The sequence below is a fragment of the Lipomyces japonicus genome, assembly GCF_038497905.1.
Source record: "Lipomyces japonicus strain CBS 7319 unplaced genomic scaffold V1514scaffold_27, whole genome shotgun sequence".
Lineage (NCBI taxonomy): Eukaryota > Fungi > Ascomycota > Lipomycetes > Lipomycetales > Lipomycetaceae > Lipomyces > Lipomyces japonicus.
In genome coordinates this window covers 131,327-157,315 of record NW_027117839.1, presented here as the reverse complement: position 1 = coordinate 157,315, position 25,989 = coordinate 131,327, and the positions used below count along the sequence as shown (strand labels likewise).

Here is a 25,989-nt window from a genome sequence, read left to right as displayed (position 1 = left end):
GCTTTTACTTTCGTCTTTACCAACCAGCGAAATTTGGTCTTTTGTTGTTAGTCAATGTTGTCTAATATTAAAAAACACTCAGAATACTTAATCAAATGCAAGCCAAACGGTAGAATAACCTCCACATCCCAGCTTGTGGGAAATTTCGTATTAACCATCCTTCAAGCTATTGCCGCAATGCCCAGAGATACAGGATAATCTCAATGCGCAAATACCAAAATACAATCTCTTGGATGGTCAGCGACATTTTTTTTTTATTTCATTACGCAATATCATAGGAATGGACAAATTATTAACAGAAAGAAATGCGGATTCAAATTGGTAAGGCATAACATGTTCGCTTAATTTACTCGCCTTAGCGGGTACATCATTATAAAAACCATGTAGTTATAGATCTTACCGAATACTTTTTGTTGTATATCAGATAACTATGTTAACTTATATGTTATTACAATTATAGAAGTTAAATACATTTAAACTTTGCTAGTAACGCTGCTTTTGCTTTATCTGGGCACGTAGTCCTGACGCTTAGCATGCTGGCCACCTGAAAAACACCATACATAATAATTCAATCGCAAAAAGAAAACTTACTGGAAAAACGTTTTAATTCAATGAGTCTTGTATGGCAAACCATTACGGAGGTTTATCCACCTGCTCCAACGTTTACTGAAAAAGATGTTCCGGACCTAACGGATAAGGTAAATCAACCCACATCTACTTCAAGCTTGACATTCTATTTGTTAAAACGAATTAAAGTTATTGACCATTAATTATTTTTCGTTTTGTTTTGTTTTGTTTTAAATAGATTTATTTTATTACCGGCGGAACAAATGGAATTGGTCTTGAATTGGTTCGCATTTTGTTTTGGAAAAACGCGACCGTGTACGTAGCTGCACGGGATCGAGAACTATTTCGTCAAGCGACAGAAAACATTATGGAACGACCATCAGTAGGATCCAAGCCGCCATCAGTGGGACGGATTGAACTTGTTGAACTCGACTTGGCTGATTTAACCACGATTAAGCCCGCGGTTGAACAATTACTGACCAAGATTGACCGGCTAGATTCGGTTTGGTATAACGCCGGCGTGATGTTACCACCGGAAGGTTCGAAAACCGTGCAAGAATATGAATTGCAATGGGGCGTTAATGTGGTTGGTCATTATGTATTAAACCGATACTTGACGCCAACAATTTTGCAATCGGCAAAGGACTCCCAGAACTCGGTCCGCGTGTTGTGGGTGGCATCGGATGCAAATAATTTTGCACCGTCCCCAGATGGGGTTAAGTGGGATGATTTTAATTTTGAAAAAGAGAAAGTTAGTGAATTTACAAAATATGCTCAAAGCAAGGCTGGTGATATTATTTTGGCCCATGAATTTGCGCAAATCATTAAGGACAGTGGTGCGCTTAGCTTGGTGAGATGAACAAAATTAGTCTGGCGAGTCTTATTAAACATTCTAACTCGATTAATTGCCAGTCGTTGAACCCTGGACATTTAAAATCCAACTTGTTTAGATCAATGCCGCCATGGCGCCAGAAGCTATCGGTATAGTTTTTTTTATAAAATTTTTTTTTATTTTTTATGAAATATCATTAATATAGATATATATATATATAGGCACTGTTTTCGTTTGATCCTCGATTGGGAGCACTGACGGAAATCTTTGCTGGGTTTTCCCCACAAATCAAAGCAAAGGACAATGGCGCGTATTTTGTTCCGTGGGGCAGGTTTGGCCAACCTCGACCGAGCATCACGCAGGGCTTGGAAAACAAGTACACGGGCAAGCGACTGTGGAACTTGCTCGAGACTGAAACAAGCATGTACTAAGCCGTATTCCAATTAACTAGACTATCTATCTCCAGTTCTGTAAAGTGAGTTGTGCTCTTGCTCATGGGCAATCAGGTGACATTACGAGCCGCACGAAGCACTTTAGGCCGTATCGAGCCTAGCGCGCAAACTCTAATCTTCAAGAACGTTCTCCGGAGCGCCAGAAGGCGGCAGAACCGTCGAGCACACGCGAGTGATATGCTGGGATGGTGGTGCTACTCCGGCAATAAGCGGCATGGGACCACGATATATAAAGGTCTCGTCACATCCTGCATTTTTCTCTTCTCATTACTACAAAACAAAAACATTACTACCATAACATAATTTGCATATTCACAACAACATGGACAACTTTCAACCAACAGATCGGGTGTCGACTATTCTCCAAGAGTCGCAACGGATCGCGACCGAATACAGCCATGCCCAAATGACGCCGCTTCACGTTCTGGCCGCCATGGCTCTGCCGGAGAACGATGGCAGTCCGTCGTATCTTAGAGTTATTATTGAGAAGGCTCGATATGAATGGCAGATAGTTGATCGCCTTATCAACAAGCATGTAAGTTACATTTTTATTTTATAATTACTGAATCGGTACGCTAACATGGATTTTCAATAGATTGTTAGAATTCCAGCACAAAATCCACCTCCAGAGCAGGTATTGCCTTCGGCAGCAACAGGCAAATTGATTCAAAACGCAAACAAGATTAGCAAGAAGCAGAAAGATGATTACGTTGGACAAGATCACATCTTACTCGCATTGCTTCAAGATAGTTCAATCCAGTCACTGCTCAAAGAAGCCAGTATTCGTTCTGAAAATGTTGAGACTGCGATTCAGAACGTTCGTGGTAACAGAAGAATTGATTCTCGAGTGGCAGATACCGCCGACGAGTTTGAATTCCTAAAGAAGTACGCAACCGATCTCACTCAGCTAGCTCGTGATGGCAAGCTCGATCCGGTCATTGGCCGCGAGGAAGAAATTCGGCGATGTATTCGTGTTCTCGCTCGGAGAACAAAATCAAATCCTTGCTTGATTGGTGATCCTGGTGTGGGAAAGACTAGCGTGGTCGAAGGTGTGGCCCAACGAATCATCGACGGTGATGTTCCCAATGTGCTGGCTGGCTGCAAGCTAATGTCGCTTGACCTTGGTGCTCTCAAGGCTGGCGCCAAATATCAGGGCGATTTTGAGGAACGCATAAAAGGAGTTTTGAAGGAGATTGAAGGTTCGAAGGACATGATCATTCTTTTCGTCGATGAAATCCACATGCTCATGGGTGACGGCAAGACCGATGCTGCCAATCTTTTGAAGCCCATGCTTGCTCGAGGTCAGTTACACTGCATCGGTGCGACTACTGTCGAGGAGTACCGCAAGTACATTGAAAAAGACGCAGCGTTTGAGCGTCGATTCCAAAAAGTTGATGTCAAGGAACCTGATGTTAAAGAAACGGTTGCCATTTTGCGAGGTTTGCAGGGCAAGTACGAACTCCACCACGGTGTTCGTATTCTCGACAATGCTTTAGTTACCGCTGCTCAGCTTGCTTCTCGATACTTGACCTACCGCCGACTTCCTGATTCGGCTGTGGACCTTATCGACGAGGCGTCTGCCTCGGTGGCTGTTGCCAGGGATTCTAGACCCGAACAGCTTGACACTCTTGAACGACAACTTCAACTAGTTCAAGTTGAAATTAGCGCGTTGGAGCGCGATACTCATGATGCGGCCAAATCAGACAAGTCAACCAAGGACAGACTTGAAGCCGCCCGAAAGCAGCAAGCTGGCCTGGAAGAAGAACTTCGACCATTACGTGAGAGATTTAATCAGGAACGTAAGGGTCTTGAGGAACTCAACACGTTGAAAAAGAGATTGGAAGAGCTTGAGTACAAGGCTCAGGATGCCGAGCGACGACGCGACAATGCTTCCGCTGCTGATCTGCGATATTTTGCCATTCCAGATATTAAGAAGCGGATCGAAGCATTGGAAGCCGACAAACAGACATCTGACCAAGCTCTTTTGGAAGACCTCGTCACTTCCGAAATTATCGGCGAGACTGTTGCCCGGTTGACCGGTATTCCAGTCAACAAGCTCAGCCAAGCTGAAAACGTCAAGCTCATCAACATGGAGCGTGAACTTGGAAAGCAGGTCGTCGGTCAGACTGAAGCTGTCAAGGCTGTTTCTAACGCGATCCGACTGAACCGTGCAGGTCTTAGCAACCCGAACGCGCCGAGCAGTTTCTTATTCATGGGTCTTTCAGGTTCAGGAAAGACCGAACTCGCCAAAAAGCTTGCTGGTTTTTTGTTTGCCGATGAAAAGGCAATGATCAGGATCGATTGTTCTGAACTTTCAGACAAATGGTCTGCTTCAAAGCTTCTTGGTGCAGCTCCTGGTTATGTCGGCTACGAAGAAGGTGGCATACTGACTGAGGCTTTACTTCGGAGGCCGTATTCAGTATTGTTGTTTGATGAAGTTGAGAAGGCGGCACCGGAAGTTCTCACGGTGTTGCTGCAATTGCTCGATGATGGTCGCATTCATTCTAGTCAGGGAAAGCTTGTCAATGCCGCCAACTGTATTGTCATCATGACATCCAATCTTGGTGCTGAATACGTTGCTCAGACTTCAGGTTCTCACGTTGACGAGGTTACTAAGAGTCATGTCATGGACGCGGTTAGGAAACATTTCAGGCCGGAATTTTTGAACCGAATTTCGTCCATTGTCGTGTTCAACCGGTTGACGAAGAAAAATATCAAAAAGATTGTTGATCTTCGGTTGTCTGAGATTGCAAAGAGATTGGAGACCAATAACAAAAACATAAAGATTAACGTTGACAATGACGCCAAAGATTTCTTGTGCGAAAATGGGTATTCCAAAGACTTGGGTGCTCGTCCGTTGAACAGGTTGATTCAAAACGAAGTACTCAACAAGTTGGCAGTATTAATTTTGAGGAACCAGGTCAGGGATAATGAAGTGGCCAAAGTAGAACTTGCTTCTGCTGGCGATGGACTAGTTGTGTTACCCAATCATGAACAGGATATTGATACCGAGCCAATGGAAGTGGACTCGGATGAGGAGTTAATGGATGAGGATTTGGATTAAACAGAGAATATAGCACACTTTAGTTTATACTGTACATATTAATACTATTAATTTTTAAAGAAATCCATCGTTATTTTGTAATTTTCAAATAACCAGTTGATTAATTCATGTCGTTGATTTAATTACATCTTATAAGGGGTTGGTACGCCACGTGAGTTAAAAAATGTAAAAGTTACAAGTCATTAAATTTGAGCAAGCAGAGTTTACAGAACGTCGAACAAAAACCGACTCCGACATGCAATATAAATGAAGGAAAGAATTTTAAGATTCTGAAACAAATTTCCAGACACAAGGTTTTTTTTTTTTGGAAGAGAATCAAAGATTTGTTATTTGACAACGGACAAACGAACGAACCAGCGTTAAAACAAAAAAAAAAAAAAAAAAAAAAAATACAGGAACAAGATGGATACAAATCAAACGATTACATTATTAGAAACATTTCTTTCTCAACGGTATAATCCAGATGCGGCATTACTTGATTTAACTTCCATGTATTCAGATCAGTTTCTTTTATCCAACGGCATGTTATCTGCCGAAAGTACGAAATCGAAAATGTTCCCGGCCCTGATGGCGATCGCGCAACGAAACAAGTTAAAGATTGACAGCGTCAGCCTGGCAGCTAACAACTTGACAGATGTCACGTCTGTGACCACTTTAGCTGCCACTTTCCCCCATTTGAAAAATTTGTCGCTAGCAAATAATGTCATATCACAATGGAGACATATCGATCCATGGCGGCATAAGTTTAGGGACTTGCGAGAATTAATTCTTACCGGTAACCCACTCGTGAACGTGAATAATTACAGAAATGAAATCATTCGTCGGTTTCCATCACTCAAGATGCTTGATGGTCAGGTGGTTGAAAATATTTCTATTGCCGATACCGGCCGAGGCCGGGGTTCACCTGCACAGTCGTTTGGCATCGATGTTAAGAAATTACCAATTCATTCCATACCTGGGTTTTTCGAAACTTCTGAGATTCAAAGTTTAGTAATGCCATTTTTGGGACAGTACGTAATTTTCTTTTTTTTTTTTTTTTTTTTTAAAGAGGTATGGAATGGAGGAGGTCTTGACTAACGCGTCAAGGTTTTTGTCGGTTTACGATGGTGATCGAAGTCAATTGGCACCACTTTATGATGACCTGTCTACATTTTCAATATCAGTTAATACCAGTGCTCCAAGGGAATTAACCAAAGGCCACTTCAACAATTTCGGTTTGCAACATTGGAGTCAGTACATTCCATTGTCCCGAAATCTTACCCGCATCACAAGCTCGGCCCCGCGGCAAACCCGGCTGGCTGTTGGACCGGCACAAATTTTACAATTATTAAAGAAAATTCCTTTATCAAGGCATGACTTGCAATCACCAGAAAAGTTTTCAATTGAGTCATACACGGCACGGAATTTGCGAGCAGATGGGGATACTGGCATTATTTTGATCGTGCATGGAGAGTTTGAAGAAGGCGGCAGCACACAGCAAGGTCCGAGGAACACCAAGCCAACAAAGCGGAGTTTTGATCGCACATTGTTGCTGTTGCCGGGACCTCAAGGTAGTATTCTTGTTGTGTCAGATCTTCTAAGTGTCAGACCGTGGGCCGGATCGCGAGCATGGACGAAATAAACCATGTCCATCACCCAAGGAATTCCAATCAGTTCACGACAATACAGCTTCCCGCGACATGTTCGCACGACAAGCCAAAAAAAAAGTAAAATAAAACAAAGAGGAGAAAAAAAATTGCATGAGAAAATTTTCAAGTCAAATTTTTTTTTTTTAACATTAACATTTTGTACTATATTAAAAGCAAAACATGAGGCATTATGGTCAGATTGATTTATAAATCATATTAGAGTATTTACAGTAGTTATAAGAGTTGTTTTATTGTTATGGTTAAATACCGATTTGGAGTGTTGTAAATTTTTTTATTCGCCATGGTCGCTTATATATATACATTAAATGAGTTTCGCGAAGCAGAATTGAAATGAAATTAATTTTTATCAGCCCAAACTGTACTATATTCAAGAATCACCGAACAACACAACGCCTTAGGTGCTCTAATAGAAACAAATTCAACAGACATTTTTTTGGACTCTGTTATTTTATTTTATTTTATTTTTTTAATTTTAATATTTATTTTCAACATTCGTTTGTTTTACTTTGCACGGGTTCATTAAATATATAACCACCATGGGTAAATGCAGCAAGGACAAGCGAGATTTGTATTACCGAAAGGCCAAAGAGCAAGGATGGCGAGCAAGATCAGCATTTAAATTACTTCAACTTGATTCCCAGTTTCAACTATTTGAAGGAGTCAGCCGAGTGGTTGACCTTTGCGCCGCGCCTGGATCTTGGAGTCAAGTGTTATCGAGATCATTGGCAAAAGAGTCGGCCACGATCGTGTCCGTGGACTTGCAACCGATCGCACCACTTCCCGGAGTTATTACATTGCAAGCCGATATCACGCATCCATCCACATTAACAAATATCTTAAAACTTTTTGGCGGCGAACCAGCAGACTTTGTTTGTTCCGGTAAGTTCGTTCGTTGCATATATATATATATTTTTTTTTTTTGGGTACATTTTGCTAATTATGAGGGGGGGGCGGAATAGATGGTGCGCCGGATGTTACAGGATTACACGACCTGGATGAATACATTCAAGCCCAATTATTGTTATCTGCTCTCACGTTGGCAACAAATTTGCTCCGGCCAGGCGGCAATTTCGTGGCCAAAATATTTCGCGGCCGTGATGTTGACCTGTTGTATTCACAACTCGCATTATTATTCGATAAGGTTACATGTGCAAAACCTCGAAGTTCACGAGCTTCATCTTTAGAAGCATTTATAGTTTGCCAAGGTTATCGACCCAGGCCAGGTTGGAACCCTGAATCGTTATTACTGACGCCATCGACCATGTCGTCAAGGCTGACCAAGATTCAGGACCAAAGGGAAGAACGTGCGGTGGCTCCGTTTGTGGCATGTGGTGATCTATCAGATTATGATGCTGATGCTACATACCCATTAGAAGCAGGCGTGGCTTCCATAAGTCTTGACCCGGTACAGAAACCTACTGCCCCACCATACAAGACAGCGTTGGAAAAAAAAAGAAACGGCTTGTTGTAATTAAACCTGTGTTTTTTAAAAATATGTAAATTAGAATGTACAATATAATAATTACATAAACTCCGTTGAAAATGAAAATAAACACTAAAAAAAAAAAATTATGAGACATGAAATCTTCGTAGGTTTCTCCTTTTTGCCGTTTTTGATCTACTTAATTTTCTTACTAGCATTAACAAATCCGGTACCTTTTATGCTCAAAATATATTCCTCCGAATTCTGTTCTTCGTCATCATAATTATCGTTTTCTTTTATCCGAGCTTCAGCACCAAATATGGCCTTAATATCTCGTAAAAGCCTCACGATGCTTTCGTCAATCACGTCCCTGCCGAGCAAGACCCGTCCAATATCTTCCTTGCCCAAAACCATTAACACGATCAACGGCTTAACTTGATTCCGTCCGACCATGCCGCCAATTTCAATTTCTTCTAGTAATGCCCTCGCTGCTCGTTCACCCACGTCTTCTGGTGCCTCACCTGCCGAACCTGTTGATTCAGCCGTGTAGCACCACCCAGATTTGGTCTCGGCAACCAACGTGACACCGAACCCGGGACTTTTGCCGGATTCATCACCACGAGCCACGTCAGAATAAATAAAAGTTTCACATCCAGTGGCGGATAACACGCTTCTGGCACCTTCGATTATTCGGTTCACGCTGGCCGGACTGACCCTGGTTGAGTAAGCAATGCCGCGAAGTTTTGATATGGCTGGGGTCTTGACTGCTGCGTGAACCGTGCTGGGTTGCAACACGACGTGAGGAAGATGAAGTGTAATTTCACCACCACCTAAAGGTGGTGATCCACGTTTGACAACTTTGAGTTCTTGCCTGTCGATTCCAAATTTTTGATATATGGGGAAAATCGCGGTTCTGATCGTGTCCACGCCCAAATCGATGCCGTTCGAAGTAATTCCTTTCAAGATCAACTTCAACGGCGCCTTGCCAAACGGTGCAAGTAATAAAATGGGTTCAATAAAATATCCAATGCCGCGAGATAAGGGGCAGGTATGAGTGTATGTGCCGTTGACGATCAATCCTGGCCGATACAGCACAGTGGTACCGGTGTATGAAATCTCAATCACGCTACCATTTGTGATGGCTTCTAAAAGTCGCAAAAATGAAACTTCATAATCTGCATATTCAAGTCAATAAATATTTATTTTGAAAAATTTTTTTTTTTTTTCCTGTACCTTTAAGACCCGGTTCCATGTCATTAGATCTAATCTTCTCAATCTTGACCGCTCGGCCAGATAACGTGGCCAAAACAAGTCGCATACGAAAATCAACATGACTGTTAAATATTATCGGAGGAGCCATAATGAATGTGTAAAAAAAAATGATTATCCCGTTTGATTTCTGAAAAATCAAATAATTTTTGCTTGTGCTTGTGCCTGTGCTGGTTTTTTTTTTTTCCTTTCCTATTTTTTTTTGAATTTTTTTCAGGAGTAAATTTCCCCTATGCACGCGTCATTGTGGTGGTTACATTATTAAATAGCCTGTGTTTGCACAAGTATGCAGTTTTCCGGTTATTAATTTCTCCCAACGGCTTGAATCAATACTCTTTGGAAATTAAAAAAAAAAAGGCAGGGCATGACCTGAAGGGAAAGAAAATGTCTGGAACAGAAATTCAATCAGATGATCCTAAGCCGGTTAGGTTATATATTGCGCCACTTTCTCAATCATTGGTGGATAATCCATCCGATTTTGTTTCCAGGTTGGCACATTATGGCAAGGTGCTTGACGATTTCTCGATTCACAAAAAGCCAACCCAAGAGACATCTTTTGGGTTTATTACGTTAGAATTAACAAACAAATCATATTATTCATTAAGAAAAGCTTTAAACGGATCGAAATTTAAGGGTCATGTGCTGCATGTTGAAAAGATCAAGGCTGCTGATTACGAAACGCGCAGAAAAGAATGGCTGGCAAGTGACGAACGAGCAGCTGAGAAAGCAGAAGAAGATTTGCAAGAGAAAGCTTATGAAATTAAGAAATCTAGATCAAAAAAGCGCAAGGCTGAGTTGGTGTTGACTCGAAGGGTTTACCTAAACGGACGACATGTCACAGGCAAGATGAGGATTGCAACCAGAGATTATAGAAAGCAGCCGATATCGTTCCGCGTGAGAATACGATATCAAGGCAAGGCTAAGGTTTTCAAATGTAAAAAGGAAAAACTATGGGGTCAGATCAAGGATGAATCTGTGGATTCTTACGTGTGGGAATTTGTACCTACGGATGAGGAAGAGGAAGATGAAATTTCGGTAAAAATCGGCGAGTGGCTGAACGGCAAAGGCCAGGTGGTTGAGGTATTAAAGCATAGAAAACGAGTGGTTCCGAAGATTGATCCTAGTACATATGATAGTTTTGATGGAGATATTCTTATCGAAGATGGAGACATAGAGATTGTGAAATCAAAATCCAAGATTAAGATCGTCACTGCAAAAGAGGAGACAGAGGAAGAACGAATTCAGAGATTGGAACGCGAGAATAATTTGAAATTAATTCAAAACATGTTTGCTGGTGCAGATGATGGTGATTCAAGGTTAGTGACTTGCTAGTAGTTTTTTCTTTATTTTATTTTTTTTTAATACTAATAGCAGAAATTCGAGCCCGACTAATAAAAATAACGAGAACGGTGATAACAATCAAGATGATGATGACGATGATGATGAATTTTACGAGAAATTGACATCTGAGGTCCCGCATGTGATTAATAACGATCTATTGATGGACGTGGACGTGACCGCTAACGTGAATGACGAGGTTGAACATGAACAAGAGGAAGAGAGCGACGATGGGGAACTGTTCAGTAAGGCAGACAAGCTAAAAGCTGCAGCTCAAGTCGCCAATGATGAAGCACGCGTCGAGCTTCAAGTTAATGATACTGATGAAGAACGACAACAACAACTGCAGCAAGAAAAAAAACAATACACCCAGACCAAGAACGAATTGAAAAATGAAAAAGTTCAAAGATCGTCCAAGAAAAAAAAATCAAATAAAACAGTGGCTACCGAAAAGCTAAGGTCATTATTCAATCCTGAAAATGAAAAATCAAAGTTTAGCTTGTTTGACAATGATAGTGAAAGTGACCACGATAATGAAGACGGTCAAGTTTCAGAAGCACAGTCAATCGCTTCATCTGAGGAGAGCGAACAAAACCAACAAAATCAAGAGGTTGAACAAGTTAAGCACAAGCCATCACCACCGCGATTATTACGACCACCAGGAGCAAGTGCGAACGCGGCATCTGGTTTCTTTTTCCACCATAAAGATTCTCATTTTTTGAGTGCGCAATCGCAGTTTAGTAAAGTTCCGGACGTGCCAGGATTATCTAAAGAAGAATTTGTTAGTGAATTTTGGGATAATCGCGGGGATTGGACAAGAAAGGCTAAACGAAGAAAAAGAGATGTGATTAGGCAGGTTAGAAAAAAAGATGGAAATTTTTTGAAAAAGAATTAGATTATTTATGTACAACATCAAGTTACTAAATATAGATACATATTATATGTGCAGCGCAGGCTTAGTGACGATGAGCTCTTGTATTATTATTTTTCTTATTCAATATACCCTCTCACTATAACGCCATAATTTTTTCTTAACCCTTCCTTTGAAAAAACGCTTTTGACATGGTAAATATCGACCGAAGCTACAGACCCGTTCGTCCGAATGTCTTCCAAAGTTTCCAAAGCTGAAGCTTCAGCGCCGTCAGAAATATATATGGCGATTGAAATAAATTTCTTATTAGCCGGAAGAGTAAACAAAAATAAAAACTCTTTATTAAGCGCAAGCCGGTTGGCAGTGAAAATCGCAAACCAGGTTTTGCCATAGCTTGACTGGACAAGGATACCCTTGACAGATCTGAAAACAGCAGAATATAAGTCATTATCATTATCGTCATCATCATCATCATCATAGTTCGTAACTGGATTGTAACGTTCGTTAACACCGATGCCGCCCCATTCAATCAATGCTCCAACCGGCAGTCCGGCAACGTGTATGGCAAAGACGGCACAGCCGGCCAAGAAATTTGAAAATTCGGCAGCACGAAGGGCAACCAGCGCCGCTTCTTCGCTAGCCGCGTATGCGATGGCGTAAAATAGTTGTGGCGTATCATTATCAGCAACAACGGCCGACAAAACTCGCTTGAGGTTTTGCAAGGCCAAAACGGCCTGTCCAGGTAAATCGGCAGAATTGTAAAGTACCATTTGGGCAGGCACTAACGGAACCTGGCCCGCCAAGTAAATGCATTCCTTAAGCGTGATGGCTTGTGAGTAAGGTCCGATGTTAGCTGGAGCCCAGTAACTTCTGCCTTGCACATGCAGGCCCGAACGTGCGGACGGGTCTCGTGCGATAATGGCAGATAACGAAACTCGAGACCGTGAAGGAAGGGAAGTCGAAACGCACGTGCGCGATGGAGGATTGACTCGAGGCGGAGAAGAGAAAAAGGCCTTGTAAGCCACATTAGCTGCAGCAAAGTTCTTCATGTCAGAAAGCAGCAACGTGACTGACACAATGGCATACGGATCCGTGATGGCAAACTGGGTGGTCAGAATGGCATCCAGCGACTCAAAAATGCACATGATTTCCGATTCAAGATCGTGCGCGTAAGGAGCAGTAATGTTAGAGATTGTGATTGTTTCCGGAGAAACGCCGATGGATATCGGAGGCGTCTCAAGCGATGAAGAATGAGAGTACTGTTCATGATCAATCGATGGGCGTTCAATTGACTTGATTGTTTGGTAAAGATCGTGAAATTCAGGCTCAAACAAAGGCGGTGCCTCAATGGGAAGAAAATCATCATTGGGTTTATCTTCCACATGAGCGCTAACTTGAAGAAATGCAACCTCACTTGCACCCGAACTCTCATCCTTAATCACATTCTGGTGATCAAGCACCAACTTTTTGCGGAAAAGACCGGGGCAATCTAATACTAACGTCTCGTATTCGCCGCCTTCACCGCAGATATGACTGCCATACCTGGCATTGAGTTTGAAGAAATCATTTCGCAACTCATTAATGGTCTTGCCAAGGTGACGTTCAGAGGTTAATCCGGCACCGGCAACTTTGATGAGAATGGCAGTCATGCCAGATGCGATCATTTGATCCATTAATTCAGCCTGATCAGCCATCCACAGGTATGACAAAGCCGTGAGGCCGAGGCGAGAACATACGTTTTCGACCCTGGTACGCTGGTATGTTGACAAAATTGCACCCACTGAAACGGCTTCGATATCAGGATGAGCATCCTTGACCTGCCTAAGCAGTTCATACAAATCTTCAGTTTCGTCCTTGTCCGTACGTTCATATTCTAAACGCTGATCAACAGACTGGCCAGTAATGTAATGGCGGTATATAGGCACGCCGATACATTTTGAATACAGATCCAAAACCGTGTGTCCCACGGTCTGATACATGAAACTGTCGAGTTCTTCAGACTGCGCAGTTATTGGCGGACGAAGATTTGCCAAAGCAATAAGATCATGACCCTGCTTGATGCAGTGTATGATGTTGAAACATGAATCTTTACCGCCGGAGACCAGCGCGACGGTTTTCATGTTAGTTACTGGACAGAGTCAGCGAATGAAATCACTTTTAAAAAGTTTGAAAACAAAAAAAAAAAAAATAAGAAGAAAAATAATATAAAAGAATGTTCCGAATTTTCTATAACGCATATCAACAAGTAAAAATAATAAACGTCTCAAACCATCGGATATAGTGTAAGCTATATAAAATTTGCTCTGGCAAGAACTTTGAACGATATCAATAAGGACACTGAAGAGCCATGATCAATTAAGGACATGGGCCCCAATCCGAATCCGACCATGCAAGAAGCAGCAATAACTGATCTCAAATAGTTTGATATTCTTGCAAAAAAAAAAAAAAAAAAAAAAAACTTTCAGCAGAAAGGGGTGAAAAATAGAAATTATACTGACCTCGTGATTGAAGTAAAAATGAATAAGAGGGCTATATATACGAAAATGACATGTCTGCAGAGACTGCACGAACCAATTGTACCGATGATGTTCGTGGTCAATGTCAGAACGAATATGTTGCAAGAATAGGCAGTACAGTTTTGAACATAAAAGTTGTACAATGTGTATTGTGTAGAAGAAAGAAAATTATTTGTTGACAGAGTCAGGGTAACCAAGGCATTTACCAATCCGAGCCCAAAGCCAAAACCCGAACCCTGCGCTTGCTTTCGCTTTGCCAAAAAAGGCTCAACCCTATCCCGAAGAGCATGTAGACGACGCACTTGTCGGAAATAAAACAAGGCAAAAAGAGAGCCAGGTAGAAGAGTTGTACTGCAAGTAGCATTTAACAATAACGTATACCGAGCGACATGGCAACGAAATACTGGCAGAAAAAAGAAGGTTGAGCGCACGCAATTCAACACCCGCAAAGTCGGACAAATTTTTTTTTTTTTCCAATAGCTAACCATGGTTAATAAATACACTGTCATGCTAGTACAGAATTTAAAATTGCGCGCGCCGTGCGCGTTTCATCCGTAACATACAGAACATGCAATTAGTTGGCTAGTTGTGTAAAGTAAAGTGGATTGTGATAAGTCTTCGCTCGTGTCAAGAAATCCAACTTGGTACACACATGGTGAATCACTTGTCTCCCATGTGTTTGTGACACGATTCATCATGATGAGCGCGCCGCAATGACGACGACTATAGACTTTGCGACACTTGCCTCATGCGGCTTTTTCGAGTGTGAAAGCATTTCTCTTGCCGTGCTATTGCTGCCAGGATTGCGAATGCTAAGCCGAATCCAGCCTAGCACTTTCCTGCCACCACATCCACCAATCCACCAACGGTTGTCCATTGATGGTCATATTTTTCTCCTTCACCACCTCCTCATTCATTCTTCTCTTCCTTTTCTTTACGTTTTTTGGCAATTTCATATTTTTTTTTTGTTAGTTCAATGGCTTCAAACGAGTCGCCAGCCGGTGGCAAGTCAAGCCGTTTTGGCAAGATTCCAGGAAGCAAGCTCATCACTGGCACTGTTGGAGCTGTTAATAAAGGTGCGCTTAATGTTGCCGGAGGTGCGCTTAATGTTGCCGGAGGTGCGCTTAATGTTGCTGGAGATGTTGCCGGAGGAGCTTTTGAGGTATGATTTTTTGTTCTTGATCTATAAATCTCAGTGGGCTAACATCTTATTTAAAGGTCGCAGGAAAAGTGGTTGATACTGCTACTTTGGGTCAGCTCAAGGTTTGTCACACTCATGTCTCGTTCAGGCAACGACTGCTTTTTTTTCATGTTTTATTTTCGTTTTCCAATATGTTTTTTTCTTTTTTTTAGACTACTAGGTCGCCTCCTCCCGACGACGAGCTTTGGCAATTGCATCGCGAGCCTGCAAAAACTTCGGATTCAACTTCAGAAAACAAACCCGATATTAAACGTGTTCGCCGAATAGTTGGCGGTTGGATTGACGATGCTGCTGATCAGTACGACGACACAGATTTCCGCGATCGTGTCACGTTTCTTGAATACTATCTCAAGGACAAGTTTTTCGGTGACTGGTATCACAATGCTGCCGTGATCTTCGTGACCTCGTTCGTGTCCTGGCTGGTTGCTCGTCTTGGCGGTGGTTTGATTTGGATCGTAATCATTGTCGCGTTTACTTCCACATATTATCGTACCTCGATTCTCCGTGTCCGACGCAACGTTCGTGATGACATTGCCCGCGAGGCTGCGCTCAACAAGCTCGAGACTGATGCAGAGACCATGGAATGGCTCAATTCGTTTTTGATCAAGTTCTGGGCAATTTATCTTCCGTCTTTGAATGCCATGGTCATTGAAACTGCCAACCAGGTTTTGTCTGGAACCAAGACTCCCCCTCCTATCGACTCTCTCGAGCTTAAGCGGTTTACGCTCGGCACGAAGCCACCTCGCATTGATCTTGTCAGGACATACCCCAAAACCGAAGAAGACATTGTCGTCATGGATTGGGGATTTTCTTTTACTCCTAATGACATTGAAGATCTCACTTCTCGCCAACTTAAAAATAAAGTCAATCCTCTGGTCGAGTTGTCTGTTCGTATCGGAAAAGGTGTTATTTCCAAGGGTCTGCCTATTCTTTTGCAAGACATGGCTTTTAAGGGAATGATTCAAGTCAAGATTAAGCTCATCACATCTTTCCCTCATATTCAAACGGTTTCTGTATCATTTCTTCGTCCGCCATATTTTGATTTTATTCTTAAACCAATTGGTGGTGAGACTCTTGGTTTTGATGTTGGCTTTATTCCTGGTCTTGAAGGGTTCATCAAATCCATGGTTCATGAAAACCTTGGCCCCATGCTTTATGATCCTCACGCTTTCACCATCAACGTTCAGCAGATGCTTGCTGGTGCACCTAATGATGCCGCTACTGGCGTTTTGGCCGTGACGATTTACAACGGTCGCGCATTACAAGGAAGCGACAGAATTGGTAACACGGTTGACCCTTATGTTAAGCTTTCCTTCAATGGCAGGGAAGAGGTCGCACGTACTTCAGTCAAGTCGGAGACCACGAATCCTAGATGGAATGAGACAAAGCTTATTCTTGTGTCATCATTATCTGACGCACTCACTTTAGACGTTATCGATTTTAATGATGTCAGAAAGGACAAGCCTATCGGCGTGGCCACGTTCCCCTTAGAACAACTTAGCGAGACTCACGAGAAGGAAAACGTTGTTGGCAAGATTATTCGAAACGGTAAAAATCGCGGTGAGCTTATTTTTGATGCCAGGTATTTCCCAGTTTTGGAAGGAAAGACGCTTGAAGATGGCACAAAGGAAGCACCACCTCTTCTTAACACTGGAATTATTCGCTTTACTTGCCACCAGGCTAAGGATCTTGATGAAGCTAAACGAGGAAACTTAAACCCGTTTGCCGTGTATTACATTAATAATAAGGAAGTCTACACTACAAAGTCCTTGAAACACATTAATAACCCGGTTTGGGATGAGGCTCATGAGGAATTGATTGACAACTACACGTCTGCGCATTTAAAGGTCGTTATTAGGGATGAGAAGGAATTTGGTGGGTTTTCAGATATTGCAAGATATAAGGTCAAGATCTCTGACATTGTCGCTGAAAACGAGAAGGGCAATGACTGGTTCAAGCTAACCCCTGGTGGCCGGGTTCGTCTGTCAGCTCAGTGGAAGCCAGTTGCTCTTAAAGGAGTTTCCAGCTCAGGCGGCTATGTTCCTCCTATTGGTGTTTTCAGGTTTAACATTAAGAAGGCTGCTAGTGTTCGCAATTTGGAAACAGTTGGCAAGGTCGATCCGTATGTTCGCGTGAAGGTCAACAATCACCAGAAAGCCCGGACTGTGACGATTCATAGTACGTTGGATCCAGAATGGAACGAAGTTCTTTACGCGACCTCGACGTCTGAAAATGAAAAGATTGTGCTTGATGTTATGGATTCCGAATCTGGTGGCAAGGACAGAACTCTTGGAGAAATTAGCCTGGCTGCTTCTAACTTTATCAAAAAGAACGAGAAGGGTGAATATATTAACTTTATTGATCCCACCGTGCGCAGTGGTCAATTGACCATCGCCGGCAAGTCTCCAAAAGGTGTTTTGTACTACACGGTTTCGTTTTTCCCAACTTTGAACGTTGTTGATCCCGAACAAATTGAACAAGAAGAAAAAGCTGCCAAGCAAGAGGCTGAAGCTGTCAAAGTCAAAGTCAAAGTCAATGGTACTGGTACTGGTACCAGCACTCCTTCGGTTGCTGACAGTAACAAGCCTGATAGTGTTGCCGCGTCTGTGCCGGTCGACAAGACTGGCCAGCCTACAAATGTGCCCCAAGAGATTAAAAAGGAACAACCCGCGCCTCCTCCAGATGCAAATTCTATTGATACAAACGCTAATGGAGATGCCACGTCTTCTAGTGTATCATTGGAAAATGGTGCTCCAGTTCCGGCCGCGCTCAGACTTAAGCCAGCAGAGCTTTTTGAATACCGTAAGTGAATAGCAATATCAAGAAGTATTTAATATTAATATTTTTTTTTTTTATAGAATCTGGTCTTGTTGTTTACAAGATTATTGAGGGCAATTTTTCGAAATCAGAATTGTACGTGCAGGTGTTTTTCGACGATCTTCTGTATCCATCATACATCTCCGAAAAGGCTACCGGTCGTCACTTTAGCTTTGGCGAAGTTGGAGACGCGTTGGTTCGTGAACTTGATTTCTCCAAGGTTGAAATTAGAGTCACGTCCAAGGAGCGTGCGTTGAGAGATGATGACGATGGCGTTGTGGCTTCGACCACGTTATCGACATTGGCATATCTGAAACTAGGATTTAACAAGTCGGTTGCCATTAACCTTCAATCGAAGGATAATTCGGTTACGAATCAAGTCAAGTTATTGTTTAAGTACATTCCAGTCTTGATGCAACTCGATCCGTCCGAGAGTCGAGATAATCAGGGACTTGTGCAAGTTCGAGTTCTTGATGCGTCCGACTTGCCGGCAGCTGACCGCCGTGGCAAGTCTGACCCATACTGTGAGTTTGAACTTGATGACAAGAAGGTTTTCAAGACCAAGGTCATTAAGCGCACGTTAACGCCGGCATGGAACGAGGTTTTCGAGACCCAGGTCACATCCCGCACGGATTCGGTATTTAAAGTCGCCGTGTACGATTGGGACATGGCAAGTGATGACGACTTGCTCGGATCAGCAATCATTAATCTTGGCGAACTTGAACCGTTTGAACGACAGGTCGTGATCTTGAAACTTGATGGCAAGTCCGGTCAGGTTAGGTTGGAAGTTCAGTTCAAGCCCGATTACGTTGTTCGGTCGGTTAAGGGCGAGACCACTTTTTCAGGCACGTTTGCCGTACCTGGCAAGGTGGTTACGTCTGTTGCTGGCGCGCCCATCAAAGGTGTCGGTTTTGCTGCCGGAGGAGTTTCAAGATTGTTTAGGCATAACAAGAAGGAGAAAACTTCTGATGATGCCGCCAGTATCATCACTTCAAAAAGTTCAAGGAGCGGCAAATAAAGTTTAATACGACCTGGGGGATGAAATACTGTAATTCTTACTATTTAAATTATTTTGGAGTTTTTTTTCTTTTATTTTTTTTTCCTTTCTTTCTTTTTTTATATTACTACTTTATTATTATTATTATTATTATTATTAATTTATTATAGTTTTGATTGGCAAATTGACATAAAACTTGCTTCACAGGTGTTACCATGGTAGTTTGTAGTTTTTCAGGTATTTTATTCATTAAGAGATGTCCGACCCCGACAGAATCCATCGATTTGTATGGGCTTATCTATAACTATCAAATGTAATAAGAAATAACTGTTGATGAATTGAAAAACATGAATTGAAGTAAACGAATGAACGGGTCAAGGCGCATAATAAAAATATCGGCAGGGTAACTATGGTCATTTCCAAAGGTCAGCATCGCGGCAACATGATGAATCGGTCATGTATCCCACAAGGCTGATTGATCAATATTCCTTTTTGTTTTATAATCACTTTATACAGAGAATACAATAAATATGGTAATAAGAATATATGATGACGTGTTCTGTTTTTTTTTTTTTTAGGGAGTGCTAACATGTATTTAAAGTCATTACGAGTAATTCCTGCTGATGAGTTCGCCAGCGTGGTGCCCAAGCCAACGATCGCAACGTCAACGATTCCAGAATTGGAAAATCATATGGTGACTGGTCGGCCACCGGTTCCGTTAGCAGGAAAGCTAAACCCGGCAAGTTCGTCATCATCATCGGCGCATCCGTTAGAGACAAGGTTAAAGCAATGGGAAAAGACGCAGTTTGATTTAAAATTAGAAAACCTGAGGCGCGTGTTTGGCACGCACGAACCGGTTAAGAGGGTGATGGAATTAGAAGCCATAAGCGCGAGCGCACCGTACGTGCCTGATGTTTTAAAACGGGCAGACTGGGCCGGTGCAAACGGCGCGCCCGGTGCCAGGCTGGACGTGCATGCTGAGATTTTGCTCGGCCGCGATGCCACCGTGGATTGGGAAGATATTTACGGAGGTGAGGCTTTCAAATTTAGAAATTATCATTGTAATAATAACTAACGCTTGCGCGCGATAGGAACCGACGAGGTGTCATTAGATTTCCATACGGAGTTGGAACGCAAAATGCATATATAATCATGGTTCAATCGGTAACGTGTTTTGTGATTTTAAATTGTACATGAATAAATTTTAATAAATCATTTGATGTACTTTTTTCAATTCAAAAGTTTGCTGCACGTTGGAAAATGAGCCCGGTTGAGTAGATCACATATGTACAAAAAAAATAATAATCATTGAAGAGTTGACACAATTATTTTAATAAAAATAAACATATATTTGCATATCCCATAAACCAGAACGCTGAAACCCCTCCCCCTCACAAAACAACTCAAGAGGAACAAAAAAAAGACACGGCAAAAAAAAATTGAAAGAAACCATATGTAACCCGAGCAATACAGAAGCAAAATACAAAAATTACCAAAACAAAAAAAAAAATCTCTAGCCATTAAAACCTCACTCTAAACCAACCAATCTTTGATGAACCATGTTATTAAAAGAGATGTCATGTTTAAGAGGAAGAGGTCTGTTCGATGCCATTCATTATCAATATCACGCCCACATAATAAAAAAAAATTTCATTTTTGCACTCATGTAATCGTACAATCTGCTGGCATGTCACCTCTCGAAAAAGAAGCTGATCCACACGCATGCAAAATTTGTTAAAAATACATCACGGTATCAACAATACGGTAATTAAAGAATTATACAAGTGCAACCTCCAGACGATGAATGTTGCTGATCTGAACTATCGTTAGTGTTATTATTATCAATGGAATTTCGTTCTCGATGGCTGGCTTGTTGACTATGACGGTGATTGTGATGAACGTGATGTCTTGCACGATCAATGTTACCAACTAATTTGTGCTTGGCACTCTTTGCATGAGCTCGGTGTCCTTCAATTGACACGGGCCGGACTGACATGTGGAGAACGTTATACATGTTTGTGCGTGATACTTGGCTTGCTGTTTAAATTTCGTAAGTATCCGTAGTAGTAATAAAAAAAAAAAAAAAAAAAAAAAACTGACCACCAAGAGAATCTTGATCATCAAGAAGTCGCCCAAAATGTATCAACCGAATATATTCAGTGCTAATCGGTTTAGTTCCCCATTCTAATAAAAAAATTAGCTTACGTGTCACAGTGTTTTCAAAAGCAAAAACTACAAAAAAACGAACCATCTTTCCAATCCGCCCAGATGCAGGTTTTCAATATTAATATGGTCAGGTTTTCAGGTTCGCATGGTTCGACCGCATGTCGTTTTAAATATTCCCGATCTATCGTAATTTCTCCACGAATGCCAGAAACAAGCAAAAGACTGACATTTAGCGGCGAGACCACTATAGATTTATCGTCATCGTCATCTTGTTCTTCTTGTGCGAGATCATCATGAGCTGTAATTGCACGTCTGTCGTTGCCGACGAGCTTGTCGGCATCGTTCTTGACGTTAAGCACGCTCGCGTGAGTCACATCTGTAGCTAATAATTCAGTTTGAAACTGCTCATCTGAAGGGATGGTTGAGGCATTGGTCGTAGCCGAGATCGTGGTCGAGAGCGGTACATGATCTGGTACCGGGCCAACCGGGTCGTCTATTGATGCAGCGACCATTTCCTTCTTTTAATTAATTAATTATTGAATTTTTTTTTTTTTGAATCTGCAAACAAAATTTCTTAAACTATTAGAAAAAACACAGTACAATATATAGAAAGAAAAATTTTTTTGGCTAGGTGTGAGGAGAAATTGGAAAAAATAGAAGAGTTGATGTGTAAAATTGATGGATGATAAGCGTTTTGTTTGTATATAAGGTGATCCTGTCACTTCTGGCCACTTTAGCACTTTGCGCCCGCGCGAGGCGAAATAAACACAATGGGTTAAAAACTCGCAGACTGAAACAAAAAATTTTCCTGAGAGAAAAAAAAACTTGGTTTCGGAAAAAAAAAACAAGAGGGTTGATTTGAATAAACAGTAAACGTGGTAATTTTAATGTTGTTTCTCACTGGGGTTGGATTTGGAGCTACAGTTGGCGCAGAGTGGGTCACGGAGGACGTTCCGGTCACTTTAAAAGATGTGTCTTTATCGTCCTTTAGATCAGTGCAAAGGCATCACGTGCCTCTACGAACGGTCGGCTGCCTGCTGAACGAAACAATACAAACAATACAAACAACAACGAACACATGTCGGCCTGGTTTAATTAATCGGCTTTCACGAGCCAATGCCGGTTGACAGGTCTGAACCCCTCGGATAATGTAAGCGCGATTCGTGCGGCTTTTGGCTTTCAAGCATTTTTTTCCTCCCAGCCTGTGGGCAAGTTTAATTAATATACCGACACGTCCTCGAAGCTTGCCAATTTTTTTTTTTGCCAGGTTTGCTCTGGTGACCAAAGCACAACATAGCCATTAGAATGTCGGATAAGGTCTTGATTGAAAATAAAGAGAATCCGGCATTTGCTGCTTTGGACCGGTTGACTGGCTCGATTCCAGACAAGGTTATTGACATTCAAGATGTTGTGAAAGATTTGGATTTATTATCACGGGAATTAGAAGGAGGACTGGCTGATAAACTTATAGCAGCTTGGGCTGAAATTGCCACCGTAAGAATATTTTTTTTTTTTTTTTTTTTTGATCTAACTAGAAGTGATTGTTTTTTTAGAAATCCACAACCAGTGCTGAGTACATTAATGCAAATTCACGATTGGAAAAGTTTTTAAAACTGATTTCCAATTCAGTATTGTTAAGATCTTGTGGATCTAAAATGATTCATTCCATCATTGACGATCATATTAAACTTATCTACCGCGCCTTGGGCACGCTTCGTTCAAACTCAGTGATCTCGACCTTGCGACTGTTAACCGAGCTGGCCAGGTTCGCAAACGGGCATGTCGCTGAGGACATCTACTCGTCGTTTGATTTTACGCTGGCAGCTTTGCCAAAATTATTTCAACCACCCCTAAAACCAAAGATTCAAGACGATGAGCAACAGCATGCGGCGAAAAGAAAAAAAACTGCGTCCCCGGCAACCGCATTCAGTACCACGCGGTATCATGTCATTGAATTTTTCAAAACGTTTATTTCAGTTGGTTCCAGTACCGTGAAAGTGGCATTGCTAGGCCAGAGAAAATTAATAGTTCCATGGTTTCGAAACATAAATTCAGATGATCAAGCACAGATCTTGAGTACCTTAACTTTACTACGTGATGTCGTGCATGATAAATTAATCACAAAATCAGTCAAAGTATCTTTTTTCAACGAGTGGGTTTTGACTAGAATATTGTCTTTATACAATTTGGATACAAACTTGATTAAATCACAACAAATCCGCAATGAAGCTCACATTTTTTTACTTTATATATGCACTAATGCCGAGTATGGCATATGCTTTCCTTCCCTTGGCTGGTATCCGCCTGGTGCTCGAACTAACGAAGCAGACGCAAAGGGCCATAAGCTTCACAATAAAACTCTTTTAGCATTGCTCAAGCGGGTCGATGTGTTTGATGAATTGCAGTGGGAATTGCTGCACAAGATTTTACATCAAAGTCAAGAGTTAGTTGCGCCATACCTTTTATCAGGCTCGATCAAAATTGACCCAAAACTTGATTCCAAATTTGTCATTTGTGCAAGCAGGCTTTCACAAATCATTGAATTACCAATCCCGCACGTGTTATCGAAGCCTTCGGAACGGATCTTGCAATCTCCACAACTTGATGTCGTGCTTGAAAACATTTTGCCATCGTTACTTTCCAAAAAAATTCTATCAAATTCGTTGCAAGTTTCAAATCAGCCATTGATAACATTTATGATGGTAAACATTCAAGTTCAATCGTTTTTAAAATTACAAAAAATTTTAAAAATTTATAATCAAAATGAATGGATCGTGGCGAAAAAAGAATTGCAAGATGAAATGTTTAGGAGATTGCCTGATATTTTTCAAATTGCTGCCGTGCTTAATTCATTATCAGATTTGCAAACTAATTTGCGAGTAATGACTGCTCGATTCTTAAAACTATACATTTCAACTTTTCCTAAAGTCACGGCAACGTCCAAGATTGATTTGTCTCAGGCTTTGGTTAGATTGCTAGAAAAAGATGACGTCAAAATAAGCAATCAATCATTGATTGGACAAAATATTCTTGCCTTTAAAGACATTTTACATATTCAAAGTAACATGTCGGAATCTTCCAAGTGGTGGAACAAACCTGATAATCGGAAATTTTGCCTTTTTGTTTATTTAATGAAAATTGCGGTTTCAATAGAAAGTGAAGACACGTATTACGAGATTTTAAGTTTACTAGACAATATTACGAGTGAGACTCTTTTGTTTCAGCAAAATTATCCTTTATCGCCAATTTATATTTTGATCCCCACAATCAGGTCATTTATTCATCAAATTTCAGAGCAACATTCTTCAGGGTTTTGGATTATGCTGGATGAAGCCATTACTCGATGTTTGCGAACACCATATAAATACGTTGACCGGGTTCATGATCTAAGTACGTCTCAAAATGAGCTTGCCGTGAGCCCGTTTTTGGTTTCATTGATTGAACAATGGGAGCATTTAACCAATTCAACCACCCCGTATGTCACGCCATCAAGGTTATTAGCAGCTGCCATGGTGAAAATCTTTGCGCTTGGTTGCATGTCAGGTGAAAATTGGACCGTGGTTATTAAATTTTTAAACAAAATTGCCAAATCCGAAAAAAGTAACATTGAAGGATATTTTGATTCGGTTGTGCAAATTTTTAATTATTGGTCCGGCACCGTGACTCAGAAGCCATCAAACTTGAATTTTGATTTGGCATGGGAATTTGGTTATTCTGGTTCAAAATTAGGCAATCAAAATTCTCTGTTTGATTGTGTTACATCACTGCATCATGAGTTTAAGCCTGATCAATTCTTAAAACTTGCTGATGGCAAAAGGATCGAATTTATTGATTTTGTTTCCCTGTATGGCCTGGCATCGATAAACTTGCACGATCCTGCCACGATCGGCTCGATCGCGCGTCAACTTTTACAATATCGCAGCAGTAAGATTGTCAAGATTCAAGTTTTTGAATATGTCAAGCTAGCAAAAATTTGGTCCAAAATTGGCCATGATTTTACATTCGGCGGTCAATTTTTGAAAATCGTGTTGCTGCTCAAGAACGAATTGACGATTGGTAGTCACAATGTGTTGTTTATTCAACAATACGTGGCAAATTCAATTAATAATGCCAAATCGCAACAGGTGAGTTCCATAATGTTAATGAATGCCAAATTACCTAAATTCTAACCTTACAAAAATTATAAGGAAATTGAGGAAATAATTCCAGGACTTGAATTACTTGAAAATTCGGCATTGATTAATATTTTGACGGCGACGAATTCGATTGAAACGATTAGCAAAGTTTTGCAAATAGCAATCGAACGAAACACGGATTTGGTTGGTGAAAAGTTTGATAAGATTTTACGATTAGCAATCAAAGAATCAAAAAATCAAAAAATTTGTACCGTCATGTCACAATATTTGCAACAATTTCCATTATTAACCGCAACAATAGACCATGCTGTGTTGGACAAGATTTTTATTAACCGCATATCGTCAGCATATGATTTGATTACAGGATTAATCAAGTCTTCATCAGAAATGGCTGAACATGTGATTAAAATTCATGGCCTTACTATAATGTCATTGCCGATTCAACACGAGATTTCATTTCTTTATGCTATCGGGTCAGCATTTTTTGAAAAAGATGTTGGTACCGGTGTGTATTCGCTAAACAAAATCTCTGCGGATGCGCTTGGTCAACTTGGACTTGTATACAAGGACCTTGTTTGTAAAGATTTGGATGCCAAGCTGATTGGCCAAAATGTCGAATTATTCAAGCACGTGATTACGGTGTTCAGTAATCATGATGATGATCTTGGTGAGTTTAATGCCAAGATTATTA

At 41.2% G+C, this 25,989-nt stretch overlaps 12 protein-coding genes across 12 annotated transcripts; 8 read left to right on the top strand and 4 right to left on the bottom strand.

The window, feature by feature from the left end:
* Nucleotides 1-451: 451 nt before the first annotated feature.
* On the top strand, nucleotides 452-2,126 carry V1514DRAFT_333231 (uncharacterized protein). The gene is made up of 4 exons (XM_066928006.1): nucleotides 452-698; nucleotides 806-1,417; nucleotides 1,480-1,548; nucleotides 1,621-2,126. The coding sequence occupies exons 1-4, from the start codon at nucleotides 612-614 to the stop codon at nucleotides 1,828-1,830; spliced, it is 978 nt and encodes a 325-aa protein (XP_066782606.1). The 5' UTR covers nucleotides 452-611; the 3' UTR covers nucleotides 1,831-2,126.
* On the top strand, nucleotides 2,127-4,977 carry V1514DRAFT_353081 (P-loop containing nucleoside triphosphate hydrolase protein). The gene is made up of 2 exons (XM_066929524.1): nucleotides 2,127-2,386; nucleotides 2,447-4,977. The coding sequence occupies exons 1-2, from the start codon at nucleotides 2,174-2,176 to the stop codon at nucleotides 4,913-4,915; spliced, it is 2,682 nt and encodes an 893-aa protein (XP_066782605.1). The 5' UTR covers nucleotides 2,127-2,173; the 3' UTR covers nucleotides 4,916-4,977.
* A 299-nt stretch (nucleotides 4,978-5,276) lies between these two features.
* On the top strand, nucleotides 5,277-6,890 carry V1514DRAFT_333228 (uncharacterized protein). The gene is made up of 2 exons (XM_066928005.1): nucleotides 5,277-5,925; nucleotides 6,002-6,890. The coding sequence occupies exons 1-2, from the start codon at nucleotides 5,318-5,320 to the stop codon at nucleotides 6,534-6,536; spliced, it is 1,143 nt and encodes a 380-aa protein (XP_066782604.1). The 5' UTR covers nucleotides 5,277-5,317; the 3' UTR covers nucleotides 6,537-6,890.
* Nucleotides 6,891-6,897: 7 nt separating this feature from the next.
* On the top strand, nucleotides 6,898-8,109 carry V1514DRAFT_105926 (FtsJ-like methyltransferase-domain-containing protein). Its single transcript, XM_066924376.1, has 2 exons — nucleotides 6,898-7,443; nucleotides 7,524-8,109. Exons 1-2 carry the CDS (start codon nucleotides 7,101-7,103, stop codon nucleotides 8,033-8,035), a joined length of 855 nt encoding a protein of 284 aa, XP_066782603.1. The 5' UTR covers nucleotides 6,898-7,100; the 3' UTR covers nucleotides 8,036-8,109.
* Nucleotides 8,047-9,470, bottom strand: V1514DRAFT_333226 (RNA 3'-terminal phosphate cyclase/enolpyruvate transferase). The gene is made up of 2 exons (XM_066928004.1): nucleotides 9,221-9,470; nucleotides 8,047-9,162 (listed from the first exon to the last, which is right to left on the bottom strand). Exons 1-2 carry the CDS (start codon nucleotides 9,345-9,347, stop codon nucleotides 8,183-8,185), a joined length of 1,107 nt encoding a protein of 368 aa, XP_066782602.1. The 5' UTR covers nucleotides 9,348-9,470; the 3' UTR covers nucleotides 8,047-8,182.
* A 105-nt stretch (nucleotides 9,471-9,575) lies between these two features.
* On the top strand, nucleotides 9,576-11,542 carry V1514DRAFT_353077 (uncharacterized protein). Its single transcript, XM_066929523.1, has 2 exons — nucleotides 9,576-10,572; nucleotides 10,631-11,542. The coding sequence occupies exons 1-2, from the start codon at nucleotides 9,641-9,643 to the stop codon at nucleotides 11,487-11,489; spliced, it is 1,791 nt and encodes a 596-aa protein (XP_066782601.1). The 5' UTR covers nucleotides 9,576-9,640; the 3' UTR covers nucleotides 11,490-11,542.
* On the bottom strand, nucleotides 11,537-13,976 carry V1514DRAFT_106129 (uncharacterized protein). Its single transcript, XM_066924380.1, has 2 exons — nucleotides 13,964-13,976; nucleotides 11,537-13,778 (listed from the first exon to the last, which is right to left on the bottom strand). The coding sequence occupies exon 2, from the start codon at nucleotides 13,583-13,585 to the stop codon at nucleotides 11,585-11,587; it is 2,001 nt and encodes a 666-aa protein (XP_066782600.1). The 5' UTR covers nucleotides 13,586-13,778; nucleotides 13,964-13,976; the 3' UTR covers nucleotides 11,537-11,584.
* On the bottom strand, nucleotides 13,770-14,794 carry V1514DRAFT_105947 (uncharacterized protein). Its single transcript, XM_066924377.1, has one exon. It carries the CDS (start codon nucleotides 14,488-14,490, stop codon nucleotides 13,954-13,956), a length of 537 nt encoding a protein of 178 aa, XP_066782599.1. The 5' UTR covers nucleotides 14,491-14,794; the 3' UTR covers nucleotides 13,770-13,953.
* On the top strand, nucleotides 14,477-19,151 carry V1514DRAFT_333221 (C2 domain-containing protein). Its single transcript, XM_066928003.1, has 5 exons — nucleotides 14,477-15,090; nucleotides 15,112-15,143; nucleotides 15,200-15,244; nucleotides 15,335-17,984; nucleotides 18,041-19,151. Exons 1-5 carry the CDS (start codon nucleotides 14,958-14,960, stop codon nucleotides 19,015-19,017), a joined length of 3,837 nt encoding a protein of 1,278 aa, XP_066782598.1. The 5' UTR covers nucleotides 14,477-14,957; the 3' UTR covers nucleotides 19,018-19,151.
* A 536-nt stretch (nucleotides 19,152-19,687) lies between these two features.
* Nucleotides 19,688-20,146, top strand: V1514DRAFT_282449 (proteasome maturation factor UMP1; the record flags this gene model as incomplete). The annotated part of the gene is made up of 2 exons (XM_066925098.1): nucleotides 19,688-20,027; nucleotides 20,088-20,146. The coding sequence occupies 2 exons, from the start codon at nucleotides 19,688-19,690 to the stop codon at nucleotides 20,144-20,146; spliced, it is 399 nt and encodes a 132-aa protein (XP_066782597.1).
* Nucleotides 20,147-20,640: 494 nt separating this feature from the next.
* Nucleotides 20,641-22,070, bottom strand: V1514DRAFT_105975 (uncharacterized protein). Its single transcript, XM_066924378.1, has 3 exons — nucleotides 21,245-22,070; nucleotides 21,097-21,180; nucleotides 20,641-21,033 (listed from the first exon to the last, which is right to left on the bottom strand). The coding sequence occupies exons 1-3, from the start codon at nucleotides 21,672-21,674 to the stop codon at nucleotides 20,765-20,767; spliced, it is 783 nt and encodes a 260-aa protein (XP_066782596.1). The 5' UTR covers nucleotides 21,675-22,070; the 3' UTR covers nucleotides 20,641-20,764.
* A 308-nt stretch (nucleotides 22,071-22,378) lies between these two features.
* On the top strand, nucleotides 22,379-25,770 carry V1514DRAFT_106331 (ribosome 60S biogenesis N-terminal-domain-containing protein). Its single transcript, XM_066924381.1, has 3 exons — nucleotides 22,379-22,656; nucleotides 22,716-25,290; nucleotides 25,350-25,770. The coding sequence occupies exons 1-3, from the start codon at nucleotides 22,468-22,470 to the stop codon at nucleotides 25,355-25,357; spliced, it is 2,772 nt and encodes a 923-aa protein (XP_066782595.1). The 5' UTR covers nucleotides 22,379-22,467; the 3' UTR covers nucleotides 25,358-25,770.
* Nucleotides 25,771-25,989: the final 219 nt, after the last annotated feature.

Bases quoted from the DNA above. Each gene is read 5' to 3' on its own strand.
- V1514DRAFT_333231 (XM_066928006.1), top strand. From the start codon at position 612: ATGAGTCTTGTATGGCAAACCATTACGGAGGTTTATCCACCTGCTCCA. The intron at 1,418-1,479 runs GTGAGATGAACA...ATTAATTGCCAG, and splicing joins ACAGTGGTGCGCTTAGCTTG to TCGTTGAACCCTGGACATTT. The intron at 1,549-1,620 runs GTATAGTTTTTT...ATATATATATAG, and splicing joins CATGGCGCCAGAAGCTATCG to GCACTGTTTTCGTTTGATCC.
- V1514DRAFT_353081 (XM_066929524.1), top strand. From the start codon at position 2,174: ATGGACAACTTTCAACCAACAGATCGGGTGTCGACTATTCTCCAAGAG. The intron at 2,387-2,446 runs GTAAGTTACATT...GATTTTCAATAG, and splicing joins ATCGCCTTATCAACAAGCAT to ATTGTTAGAATTCCAGCACA.
- V1514DRAFT_333228 (XM_066928005.1), top strand. From the start codon at position 5,318: ATGGATACAAATCAAACGATTACATTATTAGAAACATTTCTTTCTCAA. The intron at 5,926-6,001 runs GTACGTAATTTT...TAACGCGTCAAG, and splicing joins GTAATGCCATTTTTGGGACA to GTTTTTGTCGGTTTACGATG.
- V1514DRAFT_105926 (XM_066924376.1), top strand. From the start codon at position 7,101: ATGGGTAAATGCAGCAAGGACAAGCGAGATTTGTATTACCGAAAGGCC. The intron at 7,444-7,523 runs GTAAGTTCGTTC...GGGGCGGAATAG, and splicing joins AGCAGACTTTGTTTGTTCCG to ATGGTGCGCCGGATGTTACA.
- V1514DRAFT_333226 (XM_066928004.1), bottom strand. From the start codon at position 9,347: ATGGCTCCTCCGATAATATTTAACAGTCATGTTGATTTTCGTATGCGA. The intron at 9,163-9,220 runs GTACAGGAAAAA...TTGAATATGCAG, and splicing joins CATGGAACCGGGTCTTAAAG to ATTATGAAGTTTCATTTTTG.
- V1514DRAFT_353077 (XM_066929523.1), top strand. From the start codon at position 9,641: ATGTCTGGAACAGAAATTCAATCAGATGATCCTAAGCCGGTTAGGTTA. The intron at 10,573-10,630 runs GTTAGTGACTTG...TACTAATAGCAG, and splicing joins GCAGATGATGGTGATTCAAG to AAATTCGAGCCCGACTAATA.
- V1514DRAFT_106129 (XM_066924380.1), bottom strand. From the start codon at position 13,585: ATGAAAACCGTCGCGCTGGTCTCCGGCGGTAAAGATTCATGTTTCAAC.
- V1514DRAFT_105947 (XM_066924377.1), bottom strand. From the start codon at position 14,490: ATGACAGTGTATTTATTAACCATGGTTAGCTATTGGAAAAAAAAAAAA.
- V1514DRAFT_333221 (XM_066928003.1), top strand. From the start codon at position 14,958: ATGGCTTCAAACGAGTCGCCAGCCGGTGGCAAGTCAAGCCGTTTTGGC. The intron at 15,245-15,334 runs GTTTGTCACACT...TCTTTTTTTTAG, and splicing joins CTACTTTGGGTCAGCTCAAG to ACTACTAGGTCGCCTCCTCC. The intron at 17,985-18,040 runs GTAAGTGAATAG...TTTTTTTTATAG, and splicing joins AGCAGAGCTTTTTGAATACC to AATCTGGTCTTGTTGTTTAC.
- V1514DRAFT_105975 (XM_066924378.1), bottom strand. From the start codon at position 21,674: ATGGTCGCTGCATCAATAGACGACCCGGTTGGCCCGGTACCAGATCAT. The intron at 21,181-21,244 runs GTTCGTTTTTTT...TTTTTTTATTAG, and splicing joins CTGGGCGGATTGGAAAGATG to AATGGGGAACTAAACCGATT. The intron at 21,034-21,096 runs GTCAGTTTTTTT...AAATTTAAACAG, and splicing joins TGATCAAGATTCTCTTGGTG to CAAGCCAAGTATCACGCACA.
- V1514DRAFT_106331 (XM_066924381.1), top strand. From the start codon at position 22,468: ATGTCGGATAAGGTCTTGATTGAAAATAAAGAGAATCCGGCATTTGCT. The intron at 22,657-22,715 runs GTAAGAATATTT...TTGTTTTTTTAG, and splicing joins CTTGGGCTGAAATTGCCACC to AAATCCACAACCAGTGCTGA.